The 12,989-nt window shown below is 41.9% G+C and overlaps 1 protein-coding gene across 1 annotated transcript in view; it reads right to left on the bottom strand.

The window, feature by feature from the left end:
• Nucleotides 1–4,009: 4,009 nt before the first annotated feature.
• The window catches only part of LOC134046025 (ubiquitin-conjugating enzyme E2 E1-like), a 44,604-nt gene continuing 35,624 nt past the window's right edge, over nucleotides 4,010–12,989 (bottom strand). Inside the window, 3 exon segments of the mRNA XM_062496238.1 lie at nucleotides 4,010–4,119; nucleotides 5,034–5,181; nucleotides 12,167–12,299. Coding sequence (XP_062352222.1) covers nucleotides 4,022–4,119; nucleotides 5,034–5,181; nucleotides 12,167–12,299 — 379 coding nt within the window. The 3' untranslated portion in view covers nucleotides 4,010–4,021.

Below are 12,989 nucleotides of genomic sequence, written 5' to 3'. Positions count from 1 at the left end.
ACAAACCAGAAAAGCTTTCAGAGCACTCACTGATTGAACAACAACCTAAGGACAACATAGCTGTGGGTTTGTTCCAGCGTGTCCACTACAAATCAGCCATATTCCCATACGTGGTAATTTTACTGAGAAACATATTTTGTATTTTCTGTGCAGGAGGTGTTGCTGGGCTCTGCTTCGAGCATGCTTACCTGGCTGCTAAGGCAAGCTGCAGCAATCCACCCTCCCTAGGCCAGATAACAACTGGTACAAAGTGCTGTATGAGTCTGCAGGTGGGGGCTAAGGAGGGTAGGAGGCTGCCTGTTTGGAGACATCCCTGTGGCAAATGCCCAGAAATACCTATACAAATGGTCCCAGTCTTCATGCACTGCACATGGTCTGGCTGCAGGAGCACAACTGCGTGTGCTGTGTTTGACACAACACTGGCAAATCTGTGTGCTGCAGGAATCTGCTGTTCCAGGCCAGCCTGGCAGTAAACTGAACAAAACTGACAGAATGAACAACTTTTCCCAAAGACAAGGGCCAGTTTTTGGCATCTAGCAACCTCCTGTACTAATTGATGCTAGCTTTTCTTTATATTTGAAGGCAAGAGCAGAGAGAGGGAGTGAAGTACCCAGTTTCTGCATTTTCCACTAAATTAATCCTCTTTTGAACAAATACTGAGATTTTTCACTGTGAATCAGCAAAACCACAAGCAATATTTGCACTGTCATATCATAACTGCTAAATAGTGTGCTTAATGATCACAATTAAGCTCATAGTATTGTTCTTCCTGAATACTGATTAATAAAGCCTGTCAGCATTACTAAAGCCTGTCAGCATGATTAATGTCAGAGCAGTCGTACACTTCACTAAAAATTAAGCCGGAATCCCTACCATTATAATGAAGGTAGACGAAACTGCTTATGTGCTTTGCTCAATATAGTTTGAATTGCTGTGGCCAAGGAGTAAGATAAGAGAGCAATTATGAATGAGCAAGCTTTCGTAATGCCCTGCCAGCAACATACAATTGTTTCCATTGCAACACCGCAGCTGAGTAAGCACTATAGCACGACCTCCCCCCCACCTGGCCAGTAACAGTCATTGTCCCCAGCGATGCTGCAGGATGACACTCCCTCCTCACTCATTTCCTACTGAACACACGTGTACTTCAGGCTTCTCCCTGCCCAGAAGGCTCCGCATCTTCCTGCACGCTTGGGAAGTGGAGGTGACTTCAGAGCAGCAATGGTTCAGCTCCTCGCTGCAACCTCTTACCAAGGAATGGGTCATGTTCCTCTCCAGCTCTGCAGAACCTTTCTTCTGGAAGGGGCTTGAATCACCCTTGGATCAATCAAAATGAGCGAAGATGTCTACTAACAGCACATCACTAAAGCTGACCCTAGAGGCAAGGAAGGGAGCGCAGGTTGACAAGTCAGGGTGAACTTAAAATGCCTGGAGATGGAAAGAATGGGGATGACTGGTTCCTGTTCAGCTCTGCATGCTGCAGACTCCGTGCCAATTCTTCTGCCAAGACTGATGTCACCTGTAGGCTGCCAGAGCTGTGTAGTGCAAGTGTAGCTTGCTCACTCACTCCACTGGACTCCCAGGACTTACAGTGTTTGAAGACAGGCAACAGAAACAGTATCCTCTGAATTACTAAAGACATTTTTTCAAATAGACTACATAAACACAAACACATTTTCTTTGACCGGGCTAAATTTAGCATTTAGATAATTTGAGGCCTTTAAATCACTACGCACTGTTTTCTTTCATAAACTTATTCTGATGTTTTTCTAAGTATCGTAGTGTTTTACTGACCAGTGATGGAAAATCTGGTGTCTCCTCTGCAAACGATATGCACACAGTGGCTGGTACTGAGTAAAAATGAAACTTGCTGTAGTAGAGTTTTACATAGGGTGAATAAGCAAAGTACAGAGGATAACATTGTAGCTAATGGGCAGAACATTTATTTTGTTCTTACTGCTCCACTGACACAAACTCTGTTCTAGGTCACTGGGATCACTTACCTTCTGCAAAACCAGAGTCCCTTCACAAGATAATGGAGAAAAATTATTATAAAGAAGAAAACAAATTAGTAAACTAATCCATCTTTCTCTGTTCCTCTAAAGCCTCTATCCTGCTGAATAAACACTCTACAAATCATTCACCCTCACCGGTTACAACAGTTAATTTGACATGTCCTGGTGGAAAGAAGCTGGCAAAAACCTAGTGAGATGAAGCCATCTATCTCTTTACTCAGTAGAGGAGAGGAAAAGATTACCAGAGATGCTCCTAGTGTGATGTAGCTATATACTAAACAGGCAAACAGCTGAAGGAGCTCATACACCAAAACATGCACTGTGTCAAATGACAGCAGTTCAGCCAGATGAGGATATGCTGCTACTACCCACCCAGCAAAGGAAAGGAAGGACACCTCTAATTAACAGATTACTTTGGACCAAGTTAGATTTGCTCTGTACCTAGATAGGAAGAGAAGTATGTAAATGAAATACATACAGAATTTATTTTAAAGTACCAAACCAAATCTGAGAGCGCAGATGACCACCCAGCACTCACAAGAATGTCATGAGGTGAAGTACTCACCATGTGAAAATGAATCTGTGCTTCCGGCCTTTACCTTAAGGGAGCGGTCAGAAATGCCATGTCCACAACCAATTGCTCTGTTGCTACACACCTCAATGTAAACACTATGTCTCTAGGAGATAATCTTTATAGGTAGTTAAAGATCTATAGATACTCTTTTACAGTGTTGTCTGCTACCTTACCAGGACATGATTCCTTCTCTTCCAAATGTGAATAGACCACTCCACCAGAAAAGCATCAAGACATTATTTTCTTCTTTTTACTTCCTGCCTCTTTCCCTTCCAGATAGCTTACACTTTTCTGGTTGTACTTTCAAACAACATGCCAGTCCTGCAGAAGCAAGGCTGTGAAAACTTGAGCTAAAAAGTAACTGTTGTGGACTCTTCTGTGGCAAGTTACCTCCTCATGGCCAGGTCCCTGTACAACACTTAGTGAATGGTTGTGAAGGTCTTATGCTGTCATTCATTGTATGATTGTCTAGAACTGTCTTCCTAAAATAGAAGCAGTCAGTGCACTCACCTGCAGATCTTCTTGTCCTTAACCACAGCATAAATCCTTCAAAGCAAACAGAGACACCATTCTGGCAAAATGACAAAGCAAGGGACTAAGTAGAAATCTTTTCTTATTCCTTTTTTTTTTAAACATCTTTTTATTAGCACAGTAACAAATGCAGACTTAGGTAGCCCACAACATACAACCAATCCACTGAGTGACTCCTATTCCACACCTTACAGTTAAACAGCTTAAGGTATTTCACTACAGGTTACCATAAGTCCTGATTAAACCCTTTATTCTTTTCACAAAGATAGATTGGCTTATAAAATAATACATTAACTACTTCTCATTTCATATATGAGGCCATATATCCACCTCTCCATATCACAGATAATGAGATGACAGTCTTTAGAAAGGATTTGTTAAATACCAATGTGCCCTCCATAGGGAAAAACAATCCCAACATCTTTATACAAAAAAAAAAAAAAAAAAAAAAAAAAAAGAAACTCAACCCAGAAAAAAATAAATCCCTCAAACCCAAACAAACACAAATCAAAAACAGTGTGTAGAGTCTTGAAAGGACTTTTACATAAATGTCAACCTATTTACCTGTACAAAATTAAGCTGTTTTAATCTTTTACATATTGCAAGCAAACTGAAAACCAAAGAAGTCTAAGAAGTTTACATTCTTCTCGGTACTATATGTGAGCTAATATTGCTGAACTAATTACAGTCTTAAAGTATGCTATTCCAAATCCTAGCTGTCTACTGTAGCAAGATACCTTAAGTTACAACAACAAAATCTTAGGAAATAAAAGACTGAATAAAATCTGTTATAGAAATACCCTACTCTTTACCAGCACCCTCCCTCCCCCCACCCCTTCAAAATCATAAGCAGCTCTTTCCATCACAGACAAATAATGTAAGAGTTTGACGAAAATCCAATTTATGTAGCATATCTTTTGGTCCATTGTCTGGCCATTCTGTCATGCTCTGCTCTGTTAGTCATGTACTGAGTGGCAATGCTTCCAACCAGGGGGTCAGCTGAAAAGGAAACACAGTGCTTATTTCAAGGTACCGAATAAAAACTTTTAAATAAAGCTGAAGTGCAAATTTCATACAAGGCAAACACACAGGTAAAGCACACTGTGCTTTACCTCAGCATACTAAATTGATGATCTGTATCTCCTCTGATTTTGTGCATTTATGGTGATGTACTAACCTGTAATTTAATAGAGTGAAATGCCAATAAAGTTTTAGGAAATTTAAGACACAACAATCCAGTCATATTTTGTATTACTGAAAGTTTTCACCAATTCATACATTTCAGGTTTATTTTATTCCTTCTAAGGGTGCCTGAGATACTCACACAAAGTGTACTTGTAACAATGTAAAGCTGCCTTCTAGGAAAGAAAATCTCAAGAATGGGTTTAGTACAAGTTTATTGCATTGTGAAATCTGGCCTTTCTCTCCTATTTAGACATACAGAAATGCAGCCTTGTAAAATGACTTTGGAAACAAATTCCTCTTAACTCGTGTGGACAGCGGGTGAGTTAGAGCAGCAGTGATGACCACTTGTGGCATAGCTGGTAACTTCTTTAAATGGATGACAGAAAGTAAAAAGTCAACTCCCCTGTTTTCAGAACTGTTTGCGACTCTTCAAGCTCTGTCAGTGAATTACTGTAGCCCTACAGAGCAGTGAAGACTGGGTTTGGAAGGGGAAGAAGTTTTCATGCGCAGGAGGATCACCTGTTTCCCCATGGGTCAGCCTGAGGAGCGGTGAACAGCAGGCTGGTAAGGTATAGCTGCCCCCCACCAACCTCCAGCCCCTCTCTCACTGTCCTGGAGAGGGAAATGTGCTCCACCAGAGGCATGAGCTGAGCTGGCCGAACCAACGGAATGAGGAGGGACACGTTATGTAGGTGCTGGGAGGAATGCAAGGTGGCAGGTGGACTTACCGGGGTTACAGTCTGTGAGGAGGGAGCAGATGGAGAGGAGAACTTTAGAAATGGTTAATGCTGGACTCCAGTTGTCTTTTAAAATGTCCAGGCAGATGACGCCTTGGCTGTTAATGTTACAGTGGTAGATCCTTGTCCGGAACGTTACCTGCAAGAGAGGGGTGTGAGCGGGTGTGCCGGGTGCCACAGGCTGTGCGCAGGGGACAGCACAGAAGCACCAAGCGAGGGAGCGAAGCAGCGCCCGGGTCCCGGGCTGACCCACGCCGCGCTCCCCGCGCCGCCGCCGCCCTCTCGCGGCGGAAACGAAAAAGAGCCGGGTTTAGAACAAAAACGAGTGACAGTCTCAGGAGCCCACTTCCACGGTCAACGCAAAAAACAGCTGGGCTTAATTTTTTCCACTTTTTTTTAATTAATTTTTGTCTTTTTGTACCCAGCGACAAAAGAGCCCGAGGCCTTAACACCAGCATTTTTCTCCTTCTGGACTCCCAAGGATTTGTAAAATCCTCCAGACAGGCAAAGGCACTTGGAATCACCAAGGCACAACTTCCATCACTTCTAAGAGGCTCAGCAATGGGGGAAGTTAGTTAGATTTACTTCTTTTCATGAGATGACTGAGCTAGGCAGCTTGCCACAGAAGTTACGGGAAAGGGAAACACAAGCACCAGGAGCTGTTCTCAGAACACCATGGGACCTGCAGAGAGGCCTTACCCTGACTCTCTGGGTGAACAGCCACAACAAATTGGGTGCAATTTGCATGGATTAGGATAATGCGCATGGATAAAGGCTGGTGGGTTCATATCCTAAATCATCTAAATTTGTCAGCTATCCACACCTAGAAATTTTACTGTCTGTTTATAGGTCACAGGAGTATTTGCAAAACACACTTGGAAAGCGTGTGGTATGACAAGAACACACTAGTGCTTTCTCATGAAATGGGACCAGCCCACACATAAAACTTGTCAGTCAATCCTCATTTTTTCTACTACCTTTCTGATGCAAAAAATTACCTGTGACCCTCATTCTCTGTGACAGGCCTGGTGAACAGGCACAGGGGAAACAGCTACAGAGCTCTGGTGACTGGCATGTCCCCGTGCACTGAATCCATGCAGCGTTTCCAAGAATGCTCCCAATGCACAGAGCACATGTGCTATTTTTGGACTTGCAAAAGAGGTTACTTGTCACACAGGAGACACCCACACTGCATGCTTGGGGAGATTTTATGCTTTATTTCTTGTGAGCTGCTTGGATTTTGGATTAAAACAGGAAGCAAACAAAGGAAACCCCAAATCCCTGCATGTTTGCACATTATGGGGGAAATAGGGAAATGACTGCAAGAGAGCAGAGATGTGTTAACCTCCCACACCTTCTGCAGCAAGCTGCCACTCCAAAACCAAGAACTCCTGATGCTTTCTACCTAGGGAGCCTCAGAAGTACAACAGACAAGAAACCAACATGACCTTTGTTTCCCACATCATCTAATCTTCGGAGGAAAGGCAGCAATTACTTCCTGCAGTCATGTGGAAGTCCACGTGCACCAGCCTGAGCAGAGGGCGGATCTGCCTCTGCTGTACTTGCCCCAGCCCACACTGGTCAGGGCAAAACACGTTTGTGGCATTTGCAGTTGCTGGCAAATGGCTCTGCCTTGGGTTCCTGAGCAGCCCTCGGCCCAGCCCTGCTGCTTGCTCAGTATTCTGTTTTTGACCTGCATCTTTGGCCTCCTTCCAAGATGGTTTCAAACTGTAAGCGAGGTAACAATTTTGACAGTTTAAACACTTCCAGAAGGGGAAGCATGGAGTATTTCCAAGTTGATACAATAAGGACTAAATTAACATAGGTCAACAGTTCTAATTTGTAAAGACAGAAAGTTGTTAATCCTGATTCTCAACACAAAAGCTAAATACTCCATAAACAGCCTCTCAGTTCAGTTGACTAATAGGTAATGACAAAGCATGAATGCTGTTTGCCTTTAAGAGTAAGATTTATTTTTAAATTATTTTTCATGAAGGAGGGCAAAGTGAAAATGAAAGAAGACTCCCATATACTTGCGTAACAGCCTGGTTTCTTAACACACCTTAAGATATAATCCTTAAAGGATATATCCTTGACACTGAAACAGTTTTCTCCAGTTAGAGGAACTCTACCAAGCACTGTGGGAAAAAAAATCTAGATTTGTTTTCACTTTAGCAGCAACTCAGAACTAGGATGGTGTTAGACACATATAGTCCAGTTGTTTGCCATTTACAATTTTTGCTGATGGCACAAAAGCCAGCAGTGCAGGGAAACCAAATGGAACTGGAAGAGGGAGAAATTGGAGGCCCACTTGAAAACAAACAAAAATATTTCAAATAAATGCTCATTACATTCTAAAGAGGGAAAAAAAATCTCACATAAACCTAGTACATTCAGACCAAAATCAAAAGAAACTGAGTTACTTAGAAGGTAATGAAGAGAACAGCATGTGGAATAGCAGAAAAATATAGTGTAACTGAACAATCTTTTGGAAATGTCCCACCTGAGATTACATTAATGCAGTAACTACGTGGAATTAAGCACAGCTTTTGAAAAGACATAAAAGAAGCTAATCTCAACCTTACCCTGAAGTGATAGCAGAGGTTAATTTACACAAGCAGCAGAATAGGAGTGGGTGGAAGGAAGTGGTTAGAGGTTATTAATACAAATGATCAAAGCACACACACCAGGTCAACACAAGCTACTGTTTTCACCTCGATAAATGAAATCTAACCCATCTATAATGTAACTCTTGGGAAAATGTCCATTGTAATAGTACAAATACTGAACTCTTAAATTCCAATTATACTTGTTTATCGGATTCTCCTAAATCCAGGCACACCCAGCATGTGCCTGATTCATTTGCTATCTAAAACACAGGCAAAATCAGAATACAACACAAAATGAGAAAGTATAAAAAGCAGAGAACAGATTAACACTAGTATTTTCAAGGTATTGTATAGAATACTCAATTAAATGCAAAATAACTCCATTATACATATATAGAACATGAAAGAGAGTATCTGTCTCCGTATCAGATTTCTCCCACTGAAGTTCCTTGTACTGTGCAACACATTTCCAAGTCAAATCTTAAGATCTTTCATTTCTCCAACCTCAAGCACAGTAGTGCAGTCCCTCTTAATATCCTCACAGGAATCTAAATATCACTTCTAGCACAGTCTTTTGGCTCTCTTTCAGCAACATCCTCTCCAAGAACATTTGCTCCAACATACTGAATCAAACCCTCAGCTGGAGCTAGACCCAGTTCTCAAAGGCTACACCTGTATATCCTTCATCACACACTGAGCATTTCTCAGTGTTTATGCCTCAACATCTTCTCTCACACATATTCCTAAGGGCTTGAAAGCTTGCCAGGATGACCATTTTCACCTAATTTTATTTAAGAAAGTAAATCCTCTAATGACATTTCCTTTTCAGGTCATGAAATCTGTTCAACTACAGGCACTTCACCATTGGGCAGCCCACCACAGCAGGAACTGTCCTCACAGGACTTACCAAAGACTCACAGAGGTTTTCCTCCACTGGTCTTATAGGGCTTACCAAGGAAGATTCAAGGGTTGCTGTTCCTTTTCCCTTACAGAGCTTCATCTTTTCAGAGAACAAGGCTTTTAAAATTACTTTCTACTCTATTTTAAAATGACTCTACTGTTCTGTGAGTATTTATTATTAAAATGGGGTTCTGTTTCAACTAGCTATTTCTTTAATTCTTGCCCTAAAAGGCACTTACAGGAAGGCTACTGTAATTACATTGGCCTCTTAAACATGATCCACAAACCATATTTACTCACTCCTGCAAGCAGTTGGACAGTCTGAAATCAACAAAATACAAGGAATAAAGCAGGAGCAATACGATAATCATATTTTCCACATTACTATTGATTAACACTAGTGGAGATTTTAATACAGGAGCAGCTTTGGTTCTCAAAGGAAGGTTCTTCATTTCAACCTGAAGTGCCCAAGTAGAAAAAGTGTGTTCTATTGCAGCACCACCATGCTTTATCCTATATACCATCTCAACAAGACTGAAGCTAAATGTACTTTACTTCCATGCATACATGTGGTTTGTAAACCAACTTGGACTTTGCTAGATGAAAGACTCCATTTAAATGAAACTGCTACAATACAGTGAATCGTCACTATAAACTTGTCTTTTAAGGCCTCAGTAAGTGGTGCCTATCTGCTTGGTGTTTTAATCCCACCCTTCTTTCCATCTGGATGAGGGTTTAGATCCAAAGATAAAGAGATCTATCAAAGATAAAGAGTCAGAATCACTGAACAGAAAGCAGAGCTGAACTGGAATGACATAACTGTTTATTTGGTTCTGCATCTGGGAACCTGGCATGTAGGGCTGTCTCAGTAGCTCTGATAGTTACAGTATGGTCTTGCAAGGCATCCTACTTGACCCTCAAAGCAGCCTGGTGGGAACACATCTGAGAGCAAGGGCTGCAACTCTGGCTGGGGTGTCTGCACCATCCACCCTTCCAGCGGCAGATACTTCTGCCCAGATGGAGGGATACCTCTGCTGATGTGAGAGCCTGCAGAGCAGGACTCAGACTGCAGGCAGTGCTGAGACCTTTCTCCTGGGCAGGACAGCCAGCAGGCCTGCAAGCAAGAGGTGTTGCCCAGATGGAGGACCTCCTGCAGCAGCTGGCTGAGCAGGAGGAGGCAGTGAGAAAGCTGTGTGGCATCAGGGCTGCTGAGGAGGAGTTAGACAGCTGTTTCCAAACGGCACTGGACCCACAGCCTATGCCAAGCAGCCAGAAACTCCCACCAGCACACAGGGAAGGGGGGGGGGGAAGGGGAGGGGCAATAATGAAGAAGAATGGAAGTTTGCTATGGCAAAGATCTGCAGGAATAGACTTCCCCCCAAAGACTGAGGTGTCCCCACAGAACTACTTTGCTGCTCTGAGATTGGAAACACGCATCATATCAGAAAAAAAAAAGCGCCAAATAAGGCAATCCTGGGAGTAACAGGAAAGGACTCTGGAGCATGGGCAGTTTTTTCATTAATCCTCCTGGTCAAAGGGAAAGGGTTCAAAAGAGCTAGTCAAATCTAGCAAACCAACAAATGGTTATGGGACTGGTGCCACAGCCAGGGGTTTGGCTATTAAGACCATGAGACTTGCTTTGGGAAACCTGGTCTGCTGAGCACTGATGGGATCCATCTGTCAGAGAAGGGGAAGGGGCCTAAATGGATAAACAAGGAGCTCCTGGACGACTTCAAACACACAAAGGAACTGTACAGAAAGTGGAAGCAAGGACATGTAGCCTAGGAGGAACAGAGAGCGGTGAGTCTGTGAACTCATGAAGTTCAACAAGGCCACATGCAAGATCCTTGCACCTGTATCTGACAATCACAAACTCTTGTGGAGCACTGCATCCAGCTCTGGGGTCCCCAACATGAGAAGGACATGGACCTGTTGGAATGAGTCCAGAAGAGGGCCATCAAGACAATCAAAAGGCTGGAGCACCTCCCTTATGAAGAGAGGTTGAGAGAGTTGGGCTTCTTCAGACTGGAGAAGAGAAGGTTCTAGAGAAACCTTAGAGCAGCCTTCCAGTACCTAAAGGGGCCCACAGGAGAGCTGGAGAGAAACCTTTTACAAGGGCATGGACAAGGAGTAATGGCCTTAAATTGAAAAAGGGTTAATTTAGATGAGATATTAGAAGGAAATTCCGTATTGTGAGAGTGGTGAGGCACTGGAACAGGTTGCTCAGAAAAGTTGTGGATGTTCCATCCCTGGAAATGTTCAAAGCCATGCTGGGTAGAGCTTTGAGCAACATGGTCTAGTGGAAAGCATATCTTCCCACAGTAAGGAGGTTGGAACTAGATAATCTTTAAGGCCCTTTCCAATCCAAACCATTCCACGATTCTGTGATGGGTCTGAACAAGCCTAGGCTGATAAATGCTTCTGACCTGTAGCATAGAAAGCAAAGGTGTAACAAAGTACACATGGAAAAGCAAAAGATCCCTCTTTAAATGCTTACTGGGCTCACAACATAATAAATTGCATACAGTTGGTTGGACAACAAATTATTCAGCAAATTAAACAAAATGAAAACAAACACAAACAAACAAAAAAACTACTCTAATGTGAATTAAATTCTGACATGAGAACCACCCATTGCCAGAGAATCTCCAAAAAGAGATGGATAGATATCACCAGAAAAGTACTAGAGATGTTCCAAGGTAGACCATGCTGTTTGTGAATTGGAACCCTATCTTAAAGGTAGAATTTAAGGATCTATTGGTACTACCAGAAACCCTGAAGTTATGTGAGCAAGAACAGGCAAACAGTTTCCTTTATTTGGCAAGCTTGCACTAATTTGTCTTGTGTAAGCAATTAGCATTGCTCTGTTGAGATGGACTGATGGCCTGAAGAAGTCCTTTGTGCTGCAGACTGGACCAAAGTCTGAGAGATGGTGCAGCCACTGACATGTATCTCATCAATCAAACAACTTTTAAATAGAAAGTTAAACATGCACATAAATGCTTTCAGATACACGACAAACACCAAGTGTATACACAAGCACCTCTTGTAACCCAACACTTTTCCTGTGGTCACATATTGGAACCACCGGATAACATTCACCTGCACTGGTATTTTCCTTAGGGCACTGGAACACAGAAACACTGGAATGTACGAGCTTCACAAATATAACACCCCTACAGAAAGTCGGTTACTGTACAAATAGGTGAACAACACCAGTGTCCAACAAAACTGAGAAATTAAATACTACTTTGGTGGCCAAAACACATGTAACTTATGCTTACAGTACATGAGTTGTTTGAGAAATAAGTATTTGTAGCATTTCTCCTCAAGTTTATTTACTTCTCAGTTCTTCAGTCCTGTCCCAATGCTTGCACTAAATGCTTAGCACTTCTTACAAACAGAAGCAGGAAGAAAGAAAACAAGCTCTAAAATAATTATCAGGAGGACTGGAGAAGCTGTTAACATTAGCTAATAGAAACTCCTGTGATGTCTAAAATGAGCTTAAGTTTGTTCTTAAGAAGAGTGGATTTCAAATGGGCTGCATTCCATTAACACTACATACTATTCATGTTTAGCACTCATGACTTAAGATGTTAGCTACAGGTCTCTTACCTTTGGAGGCTTGAAGGGATATTCTGGTGTAAATGTGATGTCAAGGAAGAAAACACCTCCCTCATAGACTGAACCTGGAGGCCCTAGAATGGTTGATCTCCATTCGTAGATGTTATCACCTTTGGGGCCAGCACTAAGAGATAAAAAACAAAATCATTTAGAAATACTACCACAGCTCAAATAAATATGACTTCTTACATTCTTCAAGTATGGTATGGAAGAAATATTTCAGTGTTACTCTTCATACACCACCTGAACTAGAGACAGGGATTAAAAGAGGATGGAATGCTTTCAAACACTCTGAGATCTTATCCGAATTTATCAGCATTCCAGACTGTTTAGCAAAGCTGAGAAACTAAAGGTGGGATATGGTTTCAATCTTCTCTCTCTTGACAGTTACAAGAGCAGCATTGCCCAGAACTACTATGAAACATACTACATTATCAATAGAACACACAAGAGCCAAGTTTCAAAGAACAATTTCCTAGTGTTTTTCAGAAATGGCTCTTTATCTTAAATGGCTCTCAATCTCAATAAAACTGTACCACATTAAAGACCATGCTAAACAAATTAAGGATTTATGTTCATTTTATTAATCTTGTGTGTTCTTTACAATATATCCTGCATTATGTTAAACAAAGGCTCATAGTACAATTGAAGGAAGCTAAATTAATGATGACACTGAAATGCCAAAGTTTTCTACACTTTTATTATTTTGCTGCACTGATTTCTAAGATGAGGCTCCATGATCTTATCCTGTTGATATTGCCTGAATTGTCAAACTGCTTTTTTAGGGTGAATTAAAATCACTGTGTCAAATTAA

This window comes from Cinclus cinclus, chromosome 1, assembly GCF_963662255.1.
Source record: "Cinclus cinclus chromosome 1, bCinCin1.1, whole genome shotgun sequence".
NCBI classification, from domain to species: Eukaryota; Metazoa; Chordata; class Aves; order Passeriformes; family Cinclidae; genus Cinclus; species Cinclus cinclus.
The sequence above is the reverse complement of the archived record's forward strand: the minus strand, read 5'-3'. Positions and strand labels throughout refer to the sequence as shown.